The following is a 27,832-nucleotide window of genomic DNA, read 5'->3' as shown; positions in this document are numbered from 1 at the left end:
CAGGAAACATCGATTAAGTATAATAAATAAATACTGCGGTCGACATGCTGTCAATGGATTGAACCAGGGCATGTGAAGCATATGGGGTAAACCATGGAAGTTTTGTGGGGCCTGGATGTGGAAAAGGAGCTGTGGTTTCGGTGCATTAAACATGACAGCTAGAGACTGAGTGTGAAGGAATGTAGCCTTTGTTGTCTTTTCCTAGCACTACCTCATGCAGGTAAGGAGGTGCTGTTTTTCATGTGTGGCAGGGTGGCGACAGGAATGGATGAAGGCAGCAAGTATGAGTATATACATGTGTATATATGTATATGTCTGTCTGTATATATGTATATGTCTTGTTGCCTCACACTCACCTTGGTGGTCTCAACTTCAAGAGAAAGTGCAGGACAACAAAAGCATTAGTACTAAAATGGCCCAGGATGTTTCAGAACCTTTGAACTACTACGCAGTACTTCATCACCTGCACCATCTGTTACCACATGATTGTATTATTGTTAGTGAAGGAGCCAATACCATGGACAATGGACAGACTATTTTGCTCAACAAATTTCCATGCCACAGACTGGATGCAGGTACTTTTGGTACAATGGGTGTGGGTCTTGGTTATGCCATTGCAGCAGCCTTATGGGCACAAGACCATGCTCCAGGCAAGCGAATCATATGTGTTGAAGGAGATTCTGCTTTTGGTTTTAGTGGTATGGAAATGGAAACAATTTACCGCTACAAACTACCCATCATAGTCATCATTGTAAACAATAATGGCATCTACAGTGGTTTGGACAAGGAATTGTTCAATGAAATAAGAGATGGAATGGATGCTGCTATTGCAACTCCACCGACATCACTTCTGCCAACTGTACACTATGAATGCATGGCTTCAATGTTCAGTGAAACTAGTTTCTTCTGTAAGTCTGTCCCTGAACTGTAAGAGGCAGTTCGTCAGGCTCTTGAAGAAGAAAACAAGCCTTCACTTATTAATGTGGTGATCAACCCTGGAGCTCAACGCAAAGTTCAAGACTTTGACTGGCTGACACGCTCCAAACTTTACATCAGAAGAATATGATGCATTTGCATTTCAAAATATCAATAACATGTGAATGAATAATTGTTTTGTATTTTTCCTTGTGTTCACAAACATGGATTGACTGAATCCTTATTGGTTTTATACACAACTTTTTGGCTTTTGTGGGAAGGCAGCAGATTTATTTTAACTAAATTTGATAACATTATATTGTAAAGTATTATTAGGGATTTATCCCTGGGGATATGGGAGAAAGAATACTTCCCATGTATTCCTTGCATGTTGTAGAAGGCGACTAAAAGGGGAGGGAGCGGGTGGCTGGAAATCCTCCCCTCACATTTTTTTTAAATTTTCCAAAAGAAGGAACAGAGAAGGGGGCCAGGTGTGGATATTCTCTTAAAGGTCCAGTCCTCTGTTCTTAACGCTACCTCACTAACGCGGGAAATGGCGAATAGTTTGAAAAATGAAAGTGTTTATGTGTATCCACGTGTATTTGGGTGGGTTGGGCCATCCTTTTGTCTGTTTTCTTGTACTACCTCACAACGCGAGAGAAAGCTACTAATTATAAAAAATAAAATATCAGATATATTCATTTTCATTCATCTATTATACTTTGTCGCTGTCTCCCGCGTTAGCATGGTAGCGCAAGGAAACAGACGAAAGAATGACCCAGCCCACCCACATAAACATGTATATACATACACGTCCACACACAGCACATATACATACCTATACATCTCAATGTATACATACATATACACACACAGACATATACACATGTACATAATTCATACTGTCTGCCCTTGTTCATTCCTGTTGCCACCCTGCCGCACATGAAATGAAAACCCCCTCCCTCCACATGTGTGTAAGGTAGTGCTAGGAAAAGACAACAAAGGCCCCATTCATTCACACTCAGTCTCTAGCTGTCATGTACAATGCACCAAAACCACAGCTCCCTTTCCACATCCAGGCCCCACAAAACTTTCCACGGTTTACCCCAGACACTTCACAAGCCCTGGTTCAATCCATTGACAGCACATCGACCCCAGCATACCACACCATTCCAATTCACTCTATTCCTTGCACGCCTTTCACCCTCGTGCATGTTCAGGCCCCAATCACTCAAAATCTTTTTCACTCCATCTTTCCACCTCCAATTTGGTCTCCCACTTCTCCTCGTTCCCTCCACCTCTGACACATATCCTCTTTGTCAATCTTTCCTCACTCATTCTCTCCATGTGACCAACATCTGCTTCTGCTCTCTCAATCACACTCTTTTTATTACAACACATCTCCCAAATCCTTTCATTATTTACTCAATCAAACCACCTCCCACCACATAATGTCCTCAAATATCTCATTTCCACCACATCCACTCTCCTCCGCACAACTCTATCTATAGCCCATGCCTCGCAACCATGTAATATTGTTGGAACCACTATTCCTTCAAACATTTTTACTCTCTGAGATAACGTTCTTGCCTTCCACATGTTCAATTCTCCCAGAGCCTTCGCCTCCTCCCTCATCCTGTGACTCACTTCCACTTTCAAGGTTCCATCCACTGCCAAATCCACTCCCAGATATCTAAAACACTTCACTTCCTCCAGTTTTTCTCCATTCAATAATAATAATAACAAAAATCTTTCAAAATTGTTTGCTATTTCCTACATCACCAAGGTATTGCAAGGAAAAAAATGAAGACCAGGCTCATTTGACAAAATCCACACTAGCTGTCATTTATATTGCACTAAAAACAGAAACCCCAAACCCTAAAGACCATTTAGTGATTTCCCCTAACCGTCTATACGTCCTGATTCCTCCTCATGGCATCCCATTGACTCCAGTACAACACCACTCCAATCTGCTCTACTCCAAACATACCTCTCCTTAGCACCTCAAACCCTCTTTCAGTCCATCCCTCCAAATCTCTCTTTAGCTCCCTTAAAATCTCTCTCCCTCCACTTCTGGTACACAGATTATTTTTGTTTGTCTTCAACATCCTCTACAAGTGTACAAAACAGGCACACCCTGAACAGCACTCTCAATCACACCGTACTTACCTTGTTCATACATGGTCAATCCTCCTCAAATCACATAATGTCCCCAATTAATTCATTACCAATATGTCCACCCTCTTCCGTTCTATACCATTCAGAGCCCAGACTCACACCACTTAACAAACACACCACAGATATGTCATCCACAAATGATTCACTCACCTTCCAACTACCCATAAACCCCAACCTACTCTGCGGCAGACAATCCCCCCCAACAACCATGACCTTCATATTCATTTCCCTCAACACCCTTTCTTGGAACATAATCAAAGCAGCCATGCTGACATCACACACCCTTTATTTAGTGCTAAACCAGTATCATGGGGAACCACTCAACCTTCTCCCTTCCTATGTGCACTTGCCTTACCCTACTGACAAAAACTCCTCGAGCATCCGGTAGTTTTCCTCCCACGCATCCAGTAATTTTCCTCCCACACCACCTTTCACAAGGTGTTAACCCTACCATGTGCTTTCTCACACAATTAATTACCACATACAAATACCTCACCTTCTCACATAAAGTTCTCAATGCAAACACCTGATCTACACATCCTTAACCATCAATGAAGCCACATTGCTCCTATCTGTTCTGATGTTCTAAGCATCCCATCACTCTTTCAATCACCACTCTCCCATACACATCACCAAGTTTACTCAACCTGCTGCATCTTTTAAAGAGAATCTATATATCTCACTATATATCTAATCAATGGGGTGGCCATGGCAAAAGAATCTTCATTTATGCCTGCCCTGATATGCCTCCCTTACACACATCATTCCACACATTCTTTCCCCTTTTCTCTTCCCCTAGTACTTTTCCTTTCTATGTTACTAAATTATTTCCTTAAAGAATCTGGTAAAAGATCATTCTATTACCCACACATCTCCAGAACCCAATGTATTCAGGCACTATATTGCTGACTGCATACAGATGGCCCCTAACTTACAATCAGGTTACATTCCAATAAACCCATTGTAAGTTGAAAATGTCAAGTCAAAAATACATTTAATGCAGTTGTTTACACCCATGATTGCATGGCTGACAGGAAGCTGCAGCTTGCTGCCACTGCACAGCAACACGAGAGTATCATACCGCATATTGCTAGCTCAAGAAAAGATCAAAATTCAAATCAAGAAATACAATTACTACTGAACGTGAATCGCTATCACAACATCGTACCATAAAAAGCACAAGCTGAACCATCTTAAGTAGGGGTAATCTGTAATTTTCTAAAAGAAAACAATGAGAGAAACCAAAGATGTTAAATGACTGCTAAATGTACATCCATGTTCATTAAGGAAATGATATTCAATGAGGTCAATCTCTGCATTAATTCAGAAAATACCATAATGATACTAAAATGAAGCATTGTGTTCCAAAATCTTATATTCTTAGTAAGCTCAAAACAGCACAGTTAAGCTAAAAAGAAAAATCGTTAGCAAACTAAAACATGATGGCAATGAAGTGCATACTTTCTTACTGTCTAGTGATGCATGCTAAGAAAGGTAGGACATGAAATAACTGCAAGATTTCCACAGTCCACACCTAAAATAAATTTCACTGTGATGCTCCAATTCTCAAAAGGCACTAGAAAATATTGCACATCTGAAAATATCAAAAAGCAACTAAATTTTACCAATCCATCACTTGGGAATTAACAAAAGGTGTCTGCGTCACCTAAAGTCCTATTCTTAATTTCTTTTTTTTTTAAGTTGTAAAAATCTGTATACCATAATATTTGCCATATCCTGATACAGCTTATCTTCAGATGTTTTCCCACAAATTGAATGTAAATAATAAGTGTAAACATGAACCATTCTTTCCATATGTTATAACTCAAGATGTATTCCTGAGCAGCACTTTTTGGTCATCCTAACATAATCAAATACTAAAGACATACTAACAAAATAAATCCACACAAACCACATACGAATCATGAATAAACCAATGCAAAAGGGTAAATGAATGCATGAATACAAACCATACATGATTACATAACTACCTTACTGCATGTAAATGTATATTGCATACTCACCAAAAATAGCAGTATGTAGTGCATGTCAAGCCCTGTGAGGTGAAGGTGAGAACTGGAAAAGTTACTCGGAAAATGAGGCAAATCTCTACCTCTTCATCTTTAACTAGCCAGTTTCTTTGCTTGTTAAAGGAGTTCCCATGGTTTTTGACCCCAACAATCAAAATTATTCATTATAAGAAGGAACATAAACTCAAAAACTACAAAGCATAAATCAAACTGTCAAAACTCTGACAACAGCATTAACAAAAAAAAAAAAAAAAGATCAACAGAACGAATGTAAATCAAGAATAGCTGTGAACGTAATAAATTTGAACTTCCCACCTGTCGGTACTTCTGTGTATAAACACTTTAAAACAAGATCATTTTCCTAACACATAAATTCACTCAACATGCCCAAAATTCAAAGCAGCAGTACACCAATAAAAAACTAGCCTCACATTTTTGTGTCGAACAATATGACACAACAGATGAAGGATTTTGACAAATGCTTTAAGGTCTTGCCTCACATTGGTAGCTCTGCTTTCCTTATGTACAATTCTCAAGGTGCATAAAACAAAGTATATTATAATGAGGAGACTGTTTCAAACAGATGTCATGCATCTTATACACCATTTTTTTAATTGAGTAATTTACAAAGCAGGTGACATTTATCAAAAATATGTCTTGCACTTATGCTTATCAACCTTACTGAAACAAGTCATGATATATATATTTTGAAATCCATTTAATCCATCTGTAAAGATAATATATTTGTCAGAGGTACCTTCTGAATAAAGTTTGCATCACTGTTTTTCATTTATAATGCCAAAAAGAATGTGTCTACACAAACAGACACACGAAAGTGATAATGTAATGTCCTGTAGACACATCTACTGAAGTATGAAATAATACAGCAAATCCTCATTCTAACAGACTTCAATGTAGAGTACTGGAATTCAGCTTCTAATAGACCCTTTGAACCCCACCGCAATAAGTGTGAAATCTAATAAAAATATTCGTATAAATCCATCTCGTAATGAATTTAGTTCAGTTAGTTAAGGAGCTACTGGGCTGAGTCTGGCATGTAACATAGTCCATTAGTTCCTGACTTTGTTCTAAGATGGTGAGGAATCAGAACATATTACAGCCTGCTGTGCATCACCTTGGTGCATTTTTCTTTACTTAAATACACTTATCTCTCTACACTCATACACATAACTTTAAAAGTGATTTACAACAATCTAATGATGAAACATCATCTACCCTGCCTTTACATCTATTAAACATAATTCAAGTAGATATTTCAAGACCAAACAAGACATTGCTTCATTGCTGCCTGCCAAGATGAGATAACACAAGCTTAGTCAATATGAACTCTGTCCCCAGTGTTCTCACACAACTGCACTGTTAGAACGCGTTTACTGTCAACATATATATAAAAAAATGATGACCGTGAAAGCTAGGCTCTGGTTTGTCCATTACATATGACAATTAGAGCATGAATATGAGCAAGTGAGGCCATTATCTTATCTGTTCCCTGTGCTACCATGCTAATGTACAAAATGGCAAACAAGTACAGAAAATAATTTACAGAAAACAGCTAAGCCTCTAGTAAGGATTCTTTTTAACCTAATCACTGCAGCTCCTTAAATACTGGGTGTGCCCTCAGTGCAGCACTTAAAAAACTATAAAAGTTACTTATGTTAAATATAAAAAAAAAATAGTTAAACTTAACCACACATAAAATAATCAATACATATTTTCAATAGTGTCTTTGTATATAATGCACCTGTAAATATTGCTGTTCATTAAGATACTTTATAACCTTTAAGCTTGTGGTATGTTAATTTTATCGGAAACAAATAAAGTACATAAGAATATCATAAAACTTCATTTACATGTGAGGAGAGCTTCCCAAATGAATACAATTTACAGCAGCAAGAAAATCAGCTGCACAATGTTTCCTTCCTTAAGCCACAATATACAAATACTCCTCTGTATATTTATGTTCTATTTTTCCTCTTTCTCATCATACAAGTACTACTATCTATATACATATATGAGCATATTCATACTATCTAGTAAAATTTTCAATCGTGTCTCAGTAAATAACACATTCCAAAATACTAAATACTGTTGTAAAGGCAGTATCTAATTTTTTTTTCTATGTCATCATACATGATCTCTGAAAGCACAGGCCATATACAGCACACTCAGTCACATGTCAGAGGCATTCTGTACCATTGCTGTTCATAAAGGAAAATTATAACCTTTAAACTTGTGGTACGTTTTCCGTTTTCATCTTCGCTTAATTCAAGTTAATTTTTTCAGAAACAAATGAAGTACATAATATCATAAAACTTCATTTACATGTGAGGTGAGCTTCCCAAATAAATACAATTTACAGCAGCAAGAAAATCAGCCATAGTAGTACATAGATAAACTTAGAGCATATTTTCAAAATTTACCTTTTTTAACATCTGGCATCCTAAATACCAGTGACTTTTAACAAAAACAAGTAAAGCTACTAACTGCAGCTGTCATACAAGAGACATGAGAATAATCAGTAGACATCTCTCCAAACTTAATACCAAGCTAACATGAAAGTGATCTACATATACCAATAAATGTCCTACAATGAATGGAACTGACTGGAAAACACTGAGAGTAGCATGGTCACATACAGGACAATCTGAAGAAAACAGAGCACAAGACTATCCAATCAAGAACAACATTTTTGTAAAGTCATCCATCTTACCCAAAACTGAAAGCAATAAAAAAAAGCAAGAAACACTGCAAGTTCATCACCAAAATGTTAGTTGACACAAATGTGGATGATCTGACTAATACATCTGCAGAGCTGATGCTACAGCCATGGTTAAAGTCACCTTCTCCAGCCTTGAAAAACAAAAAACAAAAAACAAAAACAAAAAAAAACTAACCATCTAAGAGCTCCAATGATTTTTTATAGCCTCTCCCAGAATGCACAAAACTGAATATTTTCTTTTTCACCTTCTGAAAAGGCACACAAAAAAGTACAAAAACCAGAAAATTTTCTCATGAATTATGACAACTATTCCTAGCTCAAGAAAATACATCATTTACCAGAATGGCTAATCTTTACACAAAAGATTCTCATTAACTATGACTACTATTCCTAGTTCAGGGAAAATACATCATTCCCCAGATTGGCTAATCATTATGCAAAAGATTCCATTACATTTTACCTACATTATTTGTTGCAAAAACTCAAAACTACTATTTTTCCCTTATGAAGTAAGCATTATGTATTTCTAGTTCAAGAAAAAGACATCATTTACTATATTGGTCAATACTAATTAGCAGTGAGTGCCATAGACACACCAAGTCCCTTAAGTATGCATGAACCTATCCACTGCAATCACAAGCTGGTTACTGAGGTCTCAAAGTAGCTCAGGTGACAATAACTCATCCTTTGTTTGGGGTGCTATCTAAGGTCAGTCACCAAAACCTATAATTCAAATTGTGGCAGTTACCAGTAATCAAGTTTGTAAACTGGCATCCATAGAATCCTCCTTTGTAACAGAAGACTGACATGAACAGCAATGAGATGGTTAATCATTACAAATTAACCTGATTTACAGGATTTCTATAGCTAATTCAATATAATATTCAGTATAACAGTGAGAGCAAACAAGAGCTTCTCAATTTGGCTTGTAATGATTTCCAAGACAGCCTTTTAATTTTCTCCGGTCTACCAAATTGCTCTTATCTTCTGTAAGACTGTCAATCTTAAACATCACCATTTTTCTTTGTGGTTCTGATGGCAACATACATCTACTAAAATTAGCATACAGCACATACATTCCATACAACAAAGAAATTAATTAATAGGCTACTTTGTAGTTAGTCAACTTCTTTAAAATCTGCTCATGTAAAACTGTAAGACTCATAGAGTTAAGTAAATTTCTACCAAAATGATGCTTCTTTTTTTCTTAACATGAATGAAACTGCCAAAGCAATTTTTTTTCTTTTCAAACGTAACTGCCTCTCCTACCAGGTTTTCCATGGTGCTGTTAAGAACAGATGAACACCTCATTCACATATTAGCTCTTGCTTCTAATGTATCAAAACCTAAGTCTAATAACTCCATTATATGCCCTGACTGCTTCATGTATCTCTATTCTACCTATCATGAGCCCATTACCTCCCTATATACCCAACACTGAATTTACTGAAAGTACTTTACTTTTCTTACCTATCTCAGACTATAGTGTTAACATAAGGATGATTAAAATCTCTTTTATTTCTTACTTTACCTCTCACTCTCACAACGGCAGATATTAATCAAGGCCAATAACTTGTTTCTCAGCCTCAATAACAAAAGAGGGCTGAAAAACAAACTTTAGATACATATACCAGTGATGCAATCGAAATGTATCAATATGAGGTAACTTTAATGAAAGTCTGCATCTTTTTTCTAACAACATATACTACTATGGAATATCTGGGCCATTAAACCTTAAATCAGGTTGTCATGTTTTAACAGCATACAGATCTAAGTAGCCAGGAAAAACCCTATTTCAATTTTCTCCTTACAATGGTATCATTAAACAACTGATCATATACAGACAATGCTGTCACGTCACTCAAAAACAAGATCTGTAATGATCCACCCTATGGAAAGGAGAATGAAGATAAAGGTAACTGACAATGTATTACAGAGCCATCTCTCACAGTTAGTGATATTTGCAGATTTTATGCTAATAAAATGAAGTGACGATATTTACTGATTTCATGGAAGTAAAATGAACTATGCTTTATCAAAAGTGATTTTGTCTCCACAATGTCCCCAAGCTTCAAAGCCCAGCATGCTTGGTTATATAAAACCACACAATAGTTTAGGTCTTAGCTGCCCTCCTTTACAAATAGCTAAGTGAACTGACCATTAGTAATATGTCAATGAAAGTTTCAATGTAAATTACTGAATTTCTAGCTGGTGCATCTTAACCACACCAAACACACAGAATGATAAAATTATGCAAATAAAATGACATCTGTCATTACCTAATTTCATAAAACATGAAACATGACCATTAGTATTCAGCCAGTACCTTACATCAGTAAAACATGCAGGAACCAGGATAAAACTTTCATTAACATTCTCAAATAATTAAATTCACCTTAAGTCCTTCAGGGAAAACAGATCTGATCCACATCCAATAATCAACTATAACAATGCACTTTATAAAACTGGGCAAGGCTGTCAAGTCCAGGGAATATATGGGACTAAAATGTCAAAATGTACATACTATGATAAAAATAAAACTGTTTATTACCTTTTCATAACATAATAATCACAGCTTCATGAAGAAACAGCAATGTAAAGTGTCTGTTTACATGATGCAGAGACGACGAGGCACCAAGACGTTTTTGTAACCTGCAAACGGATTTGAATCTTAAAATAACAAAAACGGGAGAAAACATTTTATTAATGCTCAGACTGCCTTGTAAAGAACTTGTTGTTTCTTTCCTCATTATCCGTGGGTCGTATCCAAGTACTATCCAATTATTTTAATTCAAAAAGTATGAACGGCAACACATGCGAGGGCTATGAAATAAATTTTCATACAGCTGTGTTAAACTTCGTAATCACCAAGATGCATCAGACCTGTATTCTGAACACAAATTACTGCTGAAAATATTTTGTGCCATTTGTACAACAGCTAAAAGAAATTACAAAAAAGTAGGTTTTAAAATCTGAAAAACCTTCCCTCTCCAAGTTGGTGTCCCGCAAGCATGAGATATTCTCTGTAGGAATACTGGAGTTAGGACCTTCTAACCCTCTGTCTAAACAATGAAGAACACTGACTTTCCATATCCATCACCATCATTTCACACCTAGACAGTGGCTGCAACTTGTTCTTGCTTAAACTCAGTCAATCAGAGACTGCCACAAACATAAAGAGAATACTAAAAAGTTTCAACTCAAGACACAGCTTGTGGTCACAATGAAAAAGTGCTGAAGATGTGTGTAGATACACCAGATACACCTCTTGAAATGTTCAAGGTGTCACTGGAGAGAGAGAGAGAGAGAGAGAGAGAGAGAGAGAGAGAAAGGGGGGGGGGGTGGGGTGGGGAAGAGGATGAAAAAGAGGCAATCATCATCTTTATGAAAGGAGACCAGGGACAGGTAATAAGCTACAGACTGATCTCCCTGATAAGAGGTGTCTGTAAAGTTTTGATAAAGATAATTAGAAATCAATTGAATGGCTTTCTTTAGACGAGACATTACCCAAGTAAGAGACCACGCAGTCTTTGGGATGTGGAGTTACGTGTAACAAACCTCTTAAATTTCTACGAAAGAGAAAGTTCCATCATTAGACAAAATGGAAGGCTGTGTGAACTGTGTGTATCTGGACTGTCAAAAACAAAGAATGCATGTTACAAATGACTTCTCTAAATGAGTCAAAGTGACAAGGTGACAGTGTAGTGCCAAAAGGATCTACTCTGTGGCCATTACAGTTTTTGATCTACTCAAATGACTTACCTGAAGATATTGAAGCCTAACTGATTACACCTGCAGGTGATGTAAAGGTCACAAGAGGTGTGGTAAGCACAAACGCATGTACTCTGTTTGCATCAATTTACATGGAGGCTTTAACATACTCCAAAGTTGGCCTGATTCGAGGTTGATGAAATTCAACCCAAGAAAATGTAATGAGAATGAGACAATAAGAAAGAAGGCCTCAGTATGTAAGTAAGAAAGGAGTGAGAGTTGACATCATATCTAACCTGTTGCCACAGTCCCACATCAGGAGAATAGTTACGACAAACTGTGCACTGGTAAAAATTAGTATAATTTTCAAGCATATGGATAAGGAAATATTCATCAAGCTGTTCATACACTACAAAAGGCCAAAACTAGAATATGTTTCTCAAGAAAAGCACAAAAGGCTAACAAAAGGTCTACTGGAGGGCAACAAAGACTGTATGAAAATAATCAAGATAGCTGAGTTACAGGAAAGAAGGCTGAGGTGCAACCTGACAAAAACATTTAAACTTTTAAAGCAGATTGATGATATACAGTGAATAGTTCTTAGATGGTTGTAAGGATTGAGAACCCACAGGACATGACTTGTATAAAGTAAGAAAAAAGAAAATAGATGTAAAAAAGTACTTTTATGGTATAACAGTGGAAGATGACAAATAAAGAGACTGAGAGCAAGGTTAAAACAACTTTAAGCAGTACTACAGCAGAGAATGTTCATGAGATGGGGCCCCACGAGTGTAAAACCCCCTCCCACAAAAGTAAAAACAAGTGATTACAGAGATTACGTCATAGACCCACCAGCTGAAATAGTTCACTTTTGGCAGTTCATCTGTGTCAACCTAAAAGAGGAAAGGGGAAAGGAAAACAATATGGGCAGCACAAAAAACAGGAAAAAAAACGCATATAAACCAGGAAAAGGAGCAATGGTTTTTCAAATGGGAAAACACATGTTTCTTTCCTGTGCAGTTTGTCACGAAAACATGATGGAGTTTTAAGAGAAAAATCTTCACACAAGTCAAAATGCAGAGCTAACAGGACTCTTCAATGGTGAATTAAGGGCACATTGGAATATTCTCTCTTCTGAAAGAGGTTAAAACCACAATGTCTAAGAATAGCCATTGTTGGATGGTGTAAGATGAGTGCCACAGAACTCTCATTTAGCTTACAAAAGGCTTCTTAAGACGGCCAGTGAAGAGACCAAAAGCCTCACATAAAGTGATAAAGCCATGGGAAGCCAATGAAGAGAGTTCTTAATCCAAGCCGAGATATTTCTTACTAAAGAAACAGAAATAATGTTCATCTTCAGAAACTCTGGATAATTTAAACTCTTAGGGGATTAACCTGGGTGTAAAACATGAATCTCTCTTGGTGATGTATCCTTGGTTTTGGATTATCCATACCCAGAAAGCATGTGGCTGTCATCAAAGAGAAGAGTCTCGAGCCTGGATATAAGATGTAATTTACGGCTCTCCTTCTAAAGTCCAAAGCAAAATTGATACAAAATAAGCAAGTAAATTGTCCAGACTCTAGAAGGTTCCCACTTAGGTAGGTCAAGTGGAAAACCAACTAGTCTCCAGAGAAAGAAAGACTGTAAAAGTCTATCTCAAACAGGCATTATATATCAACAAAGACCCAGACGTGGAGCTTCTTCAGGGGTACTCTTATATGAGGCAACATTATTATTACCCTTATTCTTGTTGGAGGAAAGTTTAAGATATCATATTATTCATGATAGGACTGAAAGGCTTCCAGCACAGATGTTATTGTCCAGCTATGTAAAAAAGGTTATCTGTTTGGTGTTCTCCAAACCTCTGCTGAAAAAGCTAACAAACCACATGTAATTTCTCGAAACCACACCTTGAAGTTAGGATCCTGTGAAAGGCCAAAGTCATCTAAAAGAACCTAAGGCATACAGTAATTTGAAGAGTTTCTGACACCAAGGTCTTACATCACACTTGGAACTCCTGAAACACAGCTAGTTGTGAATTACTTCCAAGGTATAATAGGAGAGAGGGATGATATATATATAACTGCAAGAAAAACAATCCAAGGATGGAGCATATGTTGCAACAGCTCTGAATCCAAAACTGAAGAAACATAAGTCAATAGAAATGCAGAGATTCTAGTAACCCTAAGATTAACTAAGTGTTAACTATCAACATTTTTGTCGGTGTTTAATCTTGATAGATCACCTGCCCAGATACCGTATCCTTCTGGGGAAAACAAGCACTGAAAGTTATTTAGGTATAGCTACAGTCAGGTATATGCAGATACCAAAAAGTGCCAGCGTGCATCCTTCACATCAAGGAAAATTGTTAAATTGTTTAACTGCAAGGTCTGGCGGACATTCTGTAAGCTGGTCATCTTGAAATTGACTTGCAGTATGGGTGTTTATAAACGATTTATCAAAATATTTCATACTTGATTCCCTTTACTGAAAGAGAAAAGTACTCATAAAACTGATCCCACTACAGGCTCTATGCTGTCCATCCTTATCATTTCTAATATATAAAATTCTTTGTAGGGGTGGCTGAAATTCAGACTCCAAACTCTCTCTCTCTCTCTCTCTCTCTCTCTCTCTCTCTCTCTCTCTCTCTCTCTCTCTCTCTAAGAAAGAGTAAGGGAAGGAAATGACACCTAACACAGATTTGAAGACAAATGTAAAGAAATATCTGAACATATACAGAAACCAATTAAAGAAGCCTAATGAAGGAACTACTGGAACAAACAGTCGAGAAAACTGAGAAAGAAACATTGAAATGACCAGAACCCACACAAACAAAATTAAGAATGGCCATGATTAAAGAAATTATATAACATTTAAAGAAAAAAAGAGGATGTTATGATACTATGAATCAATATTAGAAAGAACACCAAATACATATGCCATTTCCACCATGGGGTAGCAGTCAGCATTCCTAATTGTGATGCATTCATGGGCAGCCAGTGTTCAGCACATATGTTTGAATCCTGGTTGTGGCAGTCAGTCCATAGTTAACCCATCCTTTGGGTTTGTCGATAAAAAATCATATATATATATATATATATATATATATATATATATATATATATATATATATATATATATATATATATATATATTTTTCTTTGGGAAGAGCAGTGTGGTTTCAGTAGTGGTAGAGGATGTGTGGATCAGGTGTTTGCTTTGAAGAATGTATGTGAGAAATACTTAGAAAAGCAAATGGATTTGTATGTAGCATTTATGGATCTGGAGAAGGCATATGATAGAGTTGATAGAGATGCTCTGTGGAAGGTATTAAGAATATATGGTGTGGGAGGAAAGTTGTTAGAAGCAGTGAAAAGTTTTTATCGAGGATGTAAGGCATGTGTACGTGTAGGAAGAGAGGAAAGTGATTGGTTCTCAGTGAATGTAGGTTTGCGGCAGGGGTGTGTGATGTCTCCATGGTTGTTTAATTTGTTTATGGATGGGGTTGTTAGGGAGGTAAATGCAAGAGTTTTGGAAAGAGGGGCAAGTATGAAGTCTGTTGGGGATGAGAGAGCTTGGGAAGTGAGTCAGTTGTTGTTCGCTGATGATACAGCGCTGGTGGCTGATTCATGTGAGAAACTGCAGAAGCTGGTGACTGAGTTTGGTAAAGTGTGTGGAAGAAGAAAGTTAAGAGTAAATGTGAATAAGAGCAAGGTTATTACGTACAGTAGGGTTGAGGGTCAAGTCAATTGGGAGGTGAGTTTGAATGGAGAAAAACTGGAGGAAGTGAAGTGTTTTAGATATCTGGAAGTGGATCTGGCAGCGGATGGAACCATGGAAGCGGAAGTGGATCATAGGGTGGGAGAGGGGGCGAAAATTCTGGGAGCCTTGAAGAATGTGTGGAAGTCGAGAACATTATCTCGGAAAGCAAAAATGGGTATGTTTGAAGGAATAGTGGTTCCAACAATGTTGTATGGTTGCGAGGCGTGGGCTATGGATAGAGTTGTGCGCAGGAGGATGGATGTGCTGGAAATGAGATGTTTGAGGACAATGTGTGGTGTGAGGTGGTTTGATCGAGTAAGTAACGTAAGGGTAAGAGAGATGTGTGGAAATAAAAAGAGCGTGGTTGAGAGAGCAGAAGAGGGTGTTTTGAAATGGTTTGGGCACATGGAGAGAATGAGTGAGGAAAGATTGACCAAGAGGATATATGTGTCGGAGGTGGAGGGAACGAGGAGAAGAGGGAGACCAAATTGGAGGTGAAAAGATGGAGTGAAAAGGATTTTGTGTGATCGGGGCCTGAACATGCAGGAGGGTGAAAGGAGGGCAAGGAATAGAGTGAATTGGAGCGATGTGGTATACAGGGGTTGACGTGCTGTCAGTGGATTGAATCAAGGCATGTGAAGCGTCCGGGGTAAACCATGGAAAGCTGTGTAGGTATGTATATTTCCGTGTGTGGACGTGTGTATGTACATGTGTATGGGGGGGGTTGGGCCATTTCTTTCGTCTGTTTCCTTGCGCTACCTCGCAAACGCGGGAGACAGCGACAAAGTATAAAAAAAAAAAAAAAATATATATATATATATATATATATATATATATTATTATTTTATTTTTATTATACTTTGTCGCTGTCTCCCGCGTTTGCGAGGTAGCGCAAGGAAACAGACAAAAGAAATGGCCCAACCCCCCCCATACACATGTATATACATACGTCCACACACGCAAATATACATACCTACACAGCTTTCCATGGTTTACCCCGGACGCTTCACATGCCTTGATTCAATCCACTGACAGCACGTCAACCCCGGTATACCACATCGCTCCAATTCACTCTATTCCTTGCCCTCCTTTCACCCTCCTGCATGTTCAGGCCCCAATCACACAAAATCTTTTTCACTCCATCTTTCCACCTCCAATTTGGTCTCCCTCTTCTCCTCGTTCCCTCCACCTCCGACACATATATCCTCTTGGTCAATCTTTCCTCACTCATTCTCTCCATGTGCCCAAACCACTTCAAAACACCCTCTTCTGCTCTCTCAACCACGCTCTTTTTATTTCCACACATCTCTCTTACCCTTACGTTACTCACTCGATCAAACCACCTTACACCACACATTGTCCTCAAACATCTCATTTCCAGCACATCCATCCTCCTGCGCACAACTCTATCCATAGCCCACGCCTCGCAACCATACAACATTGTTGGAACCACTATTCCTTCAAACATACCCATTTTTGCTTTCCGAGATAATGTTCTCGACTTCCACACATTCTTCAAGGCCCCCAGAATTTTCGCCCCCTCCCCCACCCTATGATCCACTTCCGCTTCCATGGTTCCATCCGCTGCCAGATCCACTCCCAGATATCTAAAACACTTCACTTCCTCCAGTTTTTCTCCATTCAAACTCACCTCCCAATTGACTTGACCCTCAACCCTACTGTACCTAATAATATATATATATATATATTGCTTTGAAGAATGTATGTGAGAAATACTTAGAAAAGCAAATGGATTTGTATGTAGCATTTATGGATCTGGAGAAGGCATATGATAGAGTTGATAGGGATGCTCTGTGGAAGGTATTAAGAATATATGGTGTGGGAGGCAAGTTGTTAGAAGCAGTGAAAAGTTTTTATCGAGGATGTAAGGCATGTGTACGTGTAGGAAGATAGGAAAGTGATTGGTTCTCAGTGAATGTAGGTTTGCGGCAGGGGTGTGTGATGTCTCCATGGTTGTTTAATTTGTTTATGGATGGGGTTGTTAGGGAGGTGAATGCAAGAGTTTTGGAAAGACGGACAAGTATGAAGTCTGTTGGGGATGAGAGAGCTTGGGAAGTGAGTCAGTTGTTGTTCGCTGATGATACAGCGCTGGTGCCTGATTCATGTGAGAAACTGCAGAAGCTGGTGACTGAGTTTGGTAAAGTGTGTGAAAGAAGAAAGTTAAGAGTAAATGTGAATAAGAGCAAGGTTATTAGGTACAGTAGGGTTGAGGGTCAAGTCAATTGGGAGGTGAGTTTGAATGGAGAAAAACTGGAGGAAGTGAAGTGTTTTAGATATCTGGGAGTGGATCTGGCAGCGGATGGAACCATGGAAGCGGAAGTGGATCATAGGGTGGGAGAGGGGGCGAAAATTCTGGGAGCCTTGAAGAATGTGTGGAAGTCGAGAACATTATCTCGGAAAGCAAAAATGGGTATGTTTGAAGGAATAGTGGTTCCAACAATGTTGTATGGTTGCGAGGCGTGGGCTATGGATAGAGTTGTGCGCAGGAGGATGGATGTGCTGGAAATGAGATGTTTGAAGACAATGTGTGGTGTGAGGTGGTTTGATCGAGTAAGTAACGTAAGGGTAAGAGAGATGTGTGGAAATAAAAAGAGCGTGGTTGAGAGAGCAGAAGAGGGTGTTTTGAAGTGGTTTGGACACATGGAGAGAATGAGTGAGGAAAGATTGACCAAGAGGATATATGTGTCGGAGGTGGAGGGAGCAAGGAGAAGAGGGAGACCAAATTGGAGGTGGAAAGATGGAGTGAAAAAGATTTTGTGTGATCGGGGCCTGAATATGCAAGAGGGTGAAAGGAGGGCAAGGAATAGAATGAATTGGAGCGATGTGGTATACCGGGGTTGACGTGCTGTCAGTGGATTGAATCAGGGCATGTGAAGCGTCTGGGGTAAACCATGGAAAGCTGTGTAGGTGTGTATATTTGCGTGTGTGGACGTATGTATATACATGTGTATGGGGTGGGTTGGGCCATTTCTTTCGTCTGTTTCCTTGCGGTACCTCGCAAACGCGGGAGACAGCGACAAAGCAAAAAAAAAAAAAAAAATATATATATATATACACAAACACACACACTCTAGCTAAAGCCGGTATCCAATTTATCAAACCACCCCTAAGGGGTGAGTGAACAGCTGGGTTGCCTGTGGACCAACTGCCAAATCCAGGATTCAAACCTATGAGCTCAACTCAGGGCAGCCCATCAATGCTACACTATGGAAGTGCAATGCACTTTTAAAATTTTCTAATGTGCATCTAATGCTGTTTTTGATGACAGCAGACAAGATCTTGAAAAATTCGTAGGCACCAGGTTTAAAGTGCTCTCTTTCTTTGTGCATATCACACCTTTGGATTTCAGAGGTAGTATTCTAAAAAGTTTTCCACACTTGTCATGCCAGAAGGATATTTCTTAACTGAAGCTGCAAACCACACCAGGGTGAGTGAACAGCTGGGTTGCCTGTGGACCAACTGCCAAATCCAGGATTCAAACCTATGAGCTCAACTCAGGGCAGCCCATCAATGCTACACTATGGAAGTGCAATGCACTTTTAAAATTTTCTAATGTGCATCTAATGCTGTTTTTGATGACAGCAGACAAGATCTTGAAAATTCGTAGGCACCTGGTTTAAAGTGCTTCTTTCTTTGTGCATATCACACCTTTGGATTTCAGAGGTAGTATTCTACAAAGTTTTCCACACTTGTCATGCCAGAAGGATATTTCTTAACTGAAGCTGCAAACCACACCTTCAAGGATTTTCCAGATGATACAATTCCCCTATCTGTGCTCCAGAGAATACATCCTGAGAAACTTCTGATGTTCCCAGTAATTAAGTTCCTTTAATGAATTAATATGGGCCATGAAAGATCTCTGGGCACTTTCTCATTCTGCAGTTTCACTCACTTCAGAGACTGATGTCGATGTCTAGAACACAGCTTTATTCAGTTTGTGAAAGAATTAGCACCTTGAATAACATCACTGGTTTTTCTGTTTTCATCCTTAAGGTAAGCAGGATCCAGCCTACCATTGTTCTGGATACAACTACCATTGTTGTGTTAAATTTGCTGAAGGTTCAGTCATTGGACATATCACTGTGAGGTCTCTTACATTATTCAACTGGTTTATGACAGCGTCTACTTATCTGGTATTATGCACTATTTTTTATTTCTTTATCTTCCCTGGTATTGGGAAGATAAAGAAATGGTATCGAGGTGGCACTTATCTCCATCGAAAAGAAAGTTGTTCAAAGTCGCCCAGTTAAAAACTTCATTACATAACCAATGACTCACAACAAGTGATAGTTCACATGAATTTCATGACAACTTTACAAGAAAAAGGTTTCATCAGTGTCTTCCCTTTTCTACACCTACAAAACACACTCCTACTACTTTCAGATGTTTCAATCCCTTAAGAACGTGGTGTTATTCCATCTACATAAAACAAAATGGCATGAACTAAAGGTGACAATCTTTCTGTGAGGAGCTGAAATGTTTATATAGTTAACTCAAACCTTATGCATGGCACCATCCACTTAATATGAAAAAAGTGGCATCCTTCAAAACCAGTGAAATTAACTTGTGTTAACAAGCAAGTGTATGTTATGTTTGGTACTGTAATATTGAAGTTACTTTAGTATTTCATTACACTTTCCATATCGTCTAAGCCACACAATTTCCCTCTCCATACCCCTCTTCATTATTGGGCTATTATAGAAAGATAAAGATATTAGTGGTAATGAAATACACCTACTCCTTTATAAAAAACAATGATTCCATAATAAGACAATGAAGTGTGAAAGACTTGCTGGGCATGATAATTAGCTTTGGGAATGGTTAATTATAGTTTTGGTGTTATAAAATTTGGAGATCACAGAAATAACTGAAGAGCATGATTTGCAACATTATATTTAATGAATTAAGTTACAGTGATTAAAGGTAAATCCGGAGAAATGTGTGAGGTTAATCACTATAAAAATAAGAATGAAATATACCTGTAAAACAGATGTCACATTGGAAATGGATTTTCATGACCATGGCTAGCAAATTTCGATAAGATTATTCACAACTAAGATCAAGTTTAATTGCTAGGAAGGTTTTAAGTGAGGTTTTCATAGGTTCAGTTGATCTTTTTACAAGCATATTAGCTATTCTAACCCTAACCAGTATTTTCCATTATATCACTGTTGCTTAATCTAGCATAATCCAATGTATATTTCTCAAAATCATACTGCAAAGGTATTTCTATCATCAAAAACTACATACAGCATGCAATACATAAGAAGCCATTTCCTAAGGCTGGTTTTAAGAAGGAGCTAAACTAGACTGTAATAGGATAAAAATCCCAAAGCTAAAAGATCTGCATCTTCTTTCTGACAATTCACCCCTACCTTAGCTCAGGCTCAAGTTACAATACCAGGCTGCATGAAATGGGAGTGGTAAAATTTCCTCTACACCCAACATTTTGAATACAAGTATCATCACTATGAAATCATCAGATATAGACAATGGCATTACAAACTCTCAAGGCCTTATTTGGCATAACTCAAATACCCAGTATCTTGTTTGAAAAGAAATTCTTTTTTTCGTTTTACCATACTAGAACAATGTCCATTTTGCAATGCTTTCATGCCTTTTACATCCTCTCACAAACATTATTTTCTTCTTTTCTTGAAAACAAATCTTGACAAACCAAAATTAACCTTAGGCATGCAGGTATGTCTCATGACGTTTATATTCCATTCAACCTGTGGCTTCACACATCTACATGTGTCTACTAGATTATATATAAAACACAAAGGCTTATTATCACATGAAAGGCTAAGGCCCAAGTGACTAAATACTACACCACTACCGTAACTGCACAACATGGTATGATAATGTGATGAAGACTACTGGCTTGTTAGCAGCGTATTCTCTAAGAAATTGGATTTTTCTTGTAATCAAATTGAATAAAGCTTCGTAAATATACCTTGAATATCTTGTCCCATGACGCCCATGACCCTGAGAAGAAGGAACGAGAGGTTATTGAGGGTGTTAGTGGCGGGCGCTGGAGTCACTGGGAGAGAAGCCTGGAAGTCTTGCCAGTCACCACTACACTCCCAGTTTATCAAACAAATGACTTCCGTAAACCGTGTGTTCTCCCACCAACCACCATTCCGCACTAGAGGGGACTTTCTGACCTCAACTATAATCTATATCCGAGTAAATATCACTGTCACGGATAAAGGTAGAGCGCGCATGAGGTTGTTGAGTGTGTAAACATCTAGGTCCTTGGTCACACTGGCTCGCCTCGTTGGCCCTGCACCTGAACAGTCACCTCACACTTCTCGCCTCATACTCGCTTCCAACTTCCCCGTCACACTCTGATCTTCTGCTACAGTACTGTAAATACGGAGCACATTCTTTAATATTCCTCCTTCCCTCTCCTTGTCATGCACCGACGATGATTTCTCCAGTTTTCCCCGGGTGAACCGACTAGTCGACTGTCCATACAACTTACCGCCTACAAAAACAATGTATTCATACGAGCTTACCTTGTCACCCTTAAGCTTAATATCCGCTGAGGTGGCACTCGAGGATAGGGCTCCGCCTTGAGTACCACTGGCCTGTTGTTTCAAGAAATGAGAGTTTGAGGAAGGGCCAGGTTTGTCCGGATCACTAGAGTCTCCGTCTTGCGGGAGACATGCAGCCATCTTGACTGTAAGCGACGTTGCCGTCATCACGTAAATTTTCTCAGTTTCTTTTGTTACCTTCCTTCAAACATTCTTCTTTGCACATATATTTTCAGCCTAAATACAATTCTATCATTTATCATATGCCATTAGTGTTTTTAAACATACTTAATTGAAATGAGTGTAAAATAATTTTTACAGTACACTTCCTCTCTGAAGAGATTTACGTTTATACATGCGCCATGCTGTACGAAAATTAAAGAAATAATTTGAACGAGGTAAATTTGTGTTGCATGAGTGATGGCTAAACTGGCTGTGATTGGTGGAGAGTTCGTCACGTGACCATCTCACCTGTGCGCACGCGTTCCACCCTACAAACACAAATGTCAACACTAAACCAAAATATAGTGTATGTAACGATATATCATCACACACAACATTTTACGTAAGTTAATACTTTGTATTCTGTCCGATGTTTGTGACTCTTAAGTTCGACACGGAGAAGATTGGCACAGTCATCGGATCCAAACACGATCTGCGAATTCAAATTACTGTACACTTTTCAAACCTTATTCCAAGGACTGTAAGTAATGTTGGATATGATAAACAATTGTCGAAATTACCCAGTTGAATCATGGAGCTTTACCCAACTTCAATCATTTACGGGATCCTTATGCTTACTGCAGGCGTGTATTTTGAGCAAACTTACCAAGAAATTGAAATCAAATTTAGAAGTCAACCACTGGATGTAAGCCAGTGTACACCATACCACCCTGAGTCACCGCTTTCTAATAAATTAGTAAAGTGTTTCTCCCAATATTAAAGTACGAGCCTCATCAGGAATGCCATGCCCTGAACTTTAAAGCGTTTGTCTCAAAGTAAAACATTTCAGTTGTAAGAAAAATATCAAGTGTTACAGAAAACATAAAACTATATACACTGGTATAAAATTCATCTCTCTACCTGGGGAAAATATGGTTCCAGTAACAAACATAGAGAAAATGGAATTAAGTGTAATAACTAATTGTACACAAATAAAATACTATTTCATTCAAAACACGTACATCATATCAAAATTTCATTCCCTGAACTTGCACATGATTGTGATTCTCTCAAACTTTGTTGGTAATGCACACACATTAACGCTCGTCAACTACATTCCTCGGAATTTTGAATTCCAGACAGTTTGGATATAGAGGTGGATAATCATTAGTTATGAACCTAATTGATTTTTTCCTTTCTTTCATACTTATTTGCAGTTTCTCGTATTAGCGAGCTAGCGCCAGGAACAAACGAAGAAAATGCCTCGTTCGCTCACACCATGCTCCAGCTGCCATGCGTAATACACCGAAAGAACAGCCCCTGTACAACACAAGACCCCACGTACCTTTCCGTAGTTTCCCCCACCTGCTTTAATCCATTGATAGCATATCGCTCCCTGTATACCATATAATTCCAATTCACTTTATCCCATGTACGCCTTGCATGTTCTGGCCCTAACCTCTCAAAATCTTATTCACTCCCCGTATACCATATAATTTCAATTCGCTTCATCCCATGTACGCCTTGCATGTTCTGGCCTCAACCTCTCACAATCTTATTCACTTCATCCTCTGTCTTCAAGTTGATCTTCCCTTTCTCGTTGTCCGCTTTACTTCTGACAAAAAAGTCGTCTTTGTCAACCTCTCCTAACTTTCCAAAGATCTAAACCACCTCGGCACATCGTCTTCAACTCACTCAATTATTCTCCTTTTGTTACCATACGTCTCTGAAATTTCATCATTTCTTTCTCGATCAACCCTCCTCATACCACATTATGTTCATAAACATTTCATTTTCAACACATTCATCCTCTTCCGTGCATTCTCATCCATAGTCTATGCCTCTCTCTCATCACAACACCGTCGGGACTACTATACTTTCAAACATCCTTTCTTCGCCTTCCCAAACTGTGACCTCTTTCCACATATTCCTCAATACTTCCAGAACCTTCGCCCTCTCACCCACCCGATAACTTACCTCAGCTTCCATGATTCCATTTGCTGCCATGTACACTCCTAAGCATCTAAAACGCTTCACTTCCTCTAAAATTCATTCCATTTAAACTCACACCAGCAAAATTCATTCCATTTAAACTCACACTTCAGCAAAGTGTCTTTGTGCTGCTAAACTTAAAAACCTTATTTTCATTCACATTTACAGTCAACTTTCATCACACACTCTCACGCTCAGACACCAGCTTCCGCAGTCTTTTTTTCTCTTTTTTTCACTCGAATCTGCCACCAGCGCCATGTCCTCAGTAAACGACAACTGACTCAGCCTCCAAGGCTCCCCATCCTTAACACACTGCATACCTGCTCCTCTCTCCAAGACCCTGGCATTAACCACCTTCACCACCCCATTCATAAACAATTTAAGCAACTGTGGTGACAACAAACATATGATACGATGTCAAATTAAGAATATGGGCATATTAAGAACGGCTCCGTGCAAGGAAGAATGAAGCGGACGTGTGAGGCAATCATTCCTGTATAACGAACAGATTCTTGCTGCTGCTCTGATCACATCTCTCCATCTGTCACAGTGTCTACCTCTCCTCCTTCTGCCCTCTACTATACTGCTATAAATCATCATGACCTACTTATAAAGTCTGCCATGCGTTCTGCATGACCCTACCATGTACCTTTCTAATGACTTTCACACCACATAACCTTCTTCCATCTTGATTCTTCATTGTACTTACCCCCGTAATTACTGATCTGTTACGCAAGTTATTCACTTATATTCTTCATATTCCTCCCGACTTATATATAAACCTGAGCCTCACAGCCACACTTCAGGGATGACGCAAGTCTTCCTTCACGCAGGAATCTTACAGTCAATCATTCAATTTTCCCCGTCGCCAGAACCTACCATCCATCAGTAGTTGTCCTCGACTTCAACCTCAGTTATGTTTCAGCCATCATAACTAAACATTATACCCGAGAATGTAGACTCATGCATGTCTTCCACTGCATAAACTGACCTTACGCTCTGATTTTCCAACCGTTCAAAAAAAAAAAAAAATCAGCGTTTCTCCTTTACATTCACCTTCCTGCTGCTGCTACATACATCATCTAGCCGGCCCAACATACTAGCCAGCTTTGCCAATATAGGTAACAGCACCAGCACGGCATCGTCTGCCTACAGCTACAGTTTCCCTACGGGAGGGTATCACTCCACAATCACTGGGTTGCATCTCACGCACTACTGTTAAGATATCAAATGCTCAAGTTAACATCACACAGCCTTGAGGCACTCTCATATTTATGTGTCACCACTTACTCTCACACTTGCACTTCTTCCTTAACTAAAGCTCTTAATGGTATTCGTCAGCCTTCCATGCACACCACCACATAGTCAAAGTTTCCCACAAACTATGATTTATTTATGGATAGTGTGGTGAGGGAGGTAAATGCAAGTCTTCGAGAGAGGGGCGAGTATGCAGTCTGTTGGGGTTGAGAGAGCCTTGGAAGTAAGTCAGTTGCTGTTCGCCGATGATAAAACACTGGTGGCTCATACGAGAAACTGCAGAAGTTGGTGACTGAGTTCGGAGCAGTACCTTTCTCTTTATATGATTTTTCTGGATCCATGAATGGTGCATACACCCTTTGGCTCGAAAACTTCCTATGCTATTTTTCTGCATACAAAATCTGATGTATACACCTTTTCCCTTTCCTAAACCCCCCTGTTCTCCACCACTGCTGATCCTTATAATAAATACAATAAATCACTATCCTCCTACACATCTCGTCGTCTATACTGTAATTCTCACACTCATTTTCCCCTCTCTTTCCATTATACATTTGAACAGTTACTACTGTCGTCCAGTCATCAGACACCCGCTACTTCTGCTTTGAAAGGTACCTTCCAGATCCCCATCAGTTCCACCATCACTCTTCACCATCTCGCTCACCACTACCTCTATATCCTCAGTTTTTTCATTACTTAAAAGCTATACTGCTCTTCTTACTTCCTCCTTTATTACATCTTCCTTTCTCTCATATCTTTACTCTCTCTCTCACTACCTTTATCCCCACTGCACCAGTAGACGCATCCTCTCCATCATTTCTCTCACATACTTTCTGTATCTCTTACGCACTTCAGCATTTCTCAGTAGTCTTCTCCCACACGTGTCTCACTCACACCCCCGCCCCTTAACCATACTTCTCCTTTACTTCCGTCCAACTTCTTCCAAAATATATTTCATTTTCTTAAATTTACATTAGTTCTTCCTCAGAGATCGTCGTTTGCTTTCCTGTAAGTCAACATGCCAATATTTTAAGTTTTCTGTTTAGGACTTTATATTCTACATTCTGTGACCTCCATTACAGTTCCTTATACATTCAGCTCCTTCCAAACTGTTCCTTCACCAATTTTCATCGTTTCCACCATATTCTACCTCTCCTTCCACAACCTGTACATTCAGTTGTGCACATCATCCAGGCAGTGTTTATAGATCTGTAAGGGGGACGGTAAAACACCACAGAAAGGAAAATGTATGTGAATACATTGTTTCGAAGTGAATTTGCCCTGGAAGAACCTCCCATTGTTACTAGCCAGGGACACCCTACAGATAGATTACGGAAGTGAATCCACTGGGAGGAAGAAGGTTCATGAAGGAGATGGCTCTGCAGAGAGCTCATGGACCATTTATGCATGAAGAGTGAGTAGAGATCCTTGAGAAAAATGATAATATGTTTATCTCCCTGAGCGACAGCAACGTCCCATTAGAATGGAGAAGAGCCAAGCTGGTGCTAGTATATGACCCAGAGCCTGGGGTAAGCTAGCACAGTCCCTGCTTCACAAGTTTGAATTCAATTTTGAGGCCTGGAACCTGCTCAGCGTTTGGTTTGACAAGGTTTTTGAAATTTCAGTGAAAACTAATAATGTTCTGTGCCAAACTTATGTTTATGTGTAATTAATATAAAGAATGCAAAGCTGGTAGAAAACCATCTCCCGACCAGCCCTGATAATAGTCAGGTCGACTGGCTGTGACGACTATGTAAGATGTAATTTCGGTAGTATATAATGTCACCTGGAACAGGACCATCTACCAGTCATTTCTGTAAAGTTTTGCTTCAGTTTGTTCATTGTTTGCATCCAAAAAAGTCAAGATTCAACTAGACATAATTTTGCACTGTGGCATCCGTGCTGACGTCAGACCGGAAAGAAATAATTTCATCTGAGAGGTGACCAACCATAGGTCGTGTTCACAGAGTCTCAGTTCAGTGTAGGCGTTGGTCTCTGGGCTGAGGAGTATAATGGCAAATGTTGACCAAGATATGACGACAATGGTGACCAAGTAATGACAACAGCTCACCAGGTGAGCTGAAAAGGTATCATAGGAGTAGACCAGAACTACACCTGAGCGTCACTAGCGAGACTGACTCTCAAGTTGCAATAGAATAATGTAGAAGAAACAGATGAATAGTTTGTGGCTGGCACGAACTACGTGGGTGAGACACAACACTGACTCATAATGAAATGATTTTCCCTGTGGTCTATTGGATTCCCAAGACAAAGTAAACAACATATTGAAATAGATGAAAGCGTCAGTAGACTGCACTGTTAGACTGCTGTATGTTCTTGATATTGTCCCCCACAGACAACTGATGGTAAAGCTTGACGTTGAAATTAGCATCAGAGGAGAGCTATGGAACTGCTGTCGAGCAAGGAGGAAACTGAGGACTCACGTCAGGGAAGCCCTCTAAACCTAGGCAAGGGAAGCAAGTGAGGTCCCTCAGGGCTCTGTGCTGGGGCCATTTCTGGTCCA

At 39.0% G+C, this 27,832-nt stretch overlaps 1 protein-coding gene across 5 annotated transcripts in view; it reads right to left on the bottom strand.

Moving 5' to 3' along the window:
• LOC139754995 (uncharacterized) overlaps positions 1–22,080 on the bottom strand; it is a 206,171-nt gene extending 184,091 nt beyond the window's left edge. For 2 of the 5 annotated variants that reach the window (XM_071672898.1, XM_071672897.1), the window contains exon 1: positions 21,315–21,810. Coding sequence is in view for 3 of the 5 variants with exons in the window: in XM_071672896.1 (XP_071528997.1) it covers positions 21,880–22,065 (186 nt within the window). In the remaining 2 variants the exon portion in view is untranslated. Of the gene's footprint in view, positions 1–21,314; positions 21,811–21,879 lie in introns of those variants that run through there. The other 3 variants (XM_071672896.1, XM_071672894.1, XM_071672895.1) reach the window with 3 other exon arrangements.
• Between the last annotated feature and the right edge of the window lie 5,752 nt (positions 22,081–27,832).

This window comes from Panulirus ornatus, chromosome 18, assembly GCF_036320965.1.
Source record: "Panulirus ornatus isolate Po-2019 chromosome 18, ASM3632096v1, whole genome shotgun sequence".
In the NCBI taxonomy this organism is placed as follows: Eukaryota; Metazoa; Arthropoda; class Malacostraca; order Decapoda; family Palinuridae; genus Panulirus; species Panulirus ornatus.
Note: the sequence above shows the minus strand (reverse complement) of the source record. Positions and strands in the feature narration are given on the sequence as shown.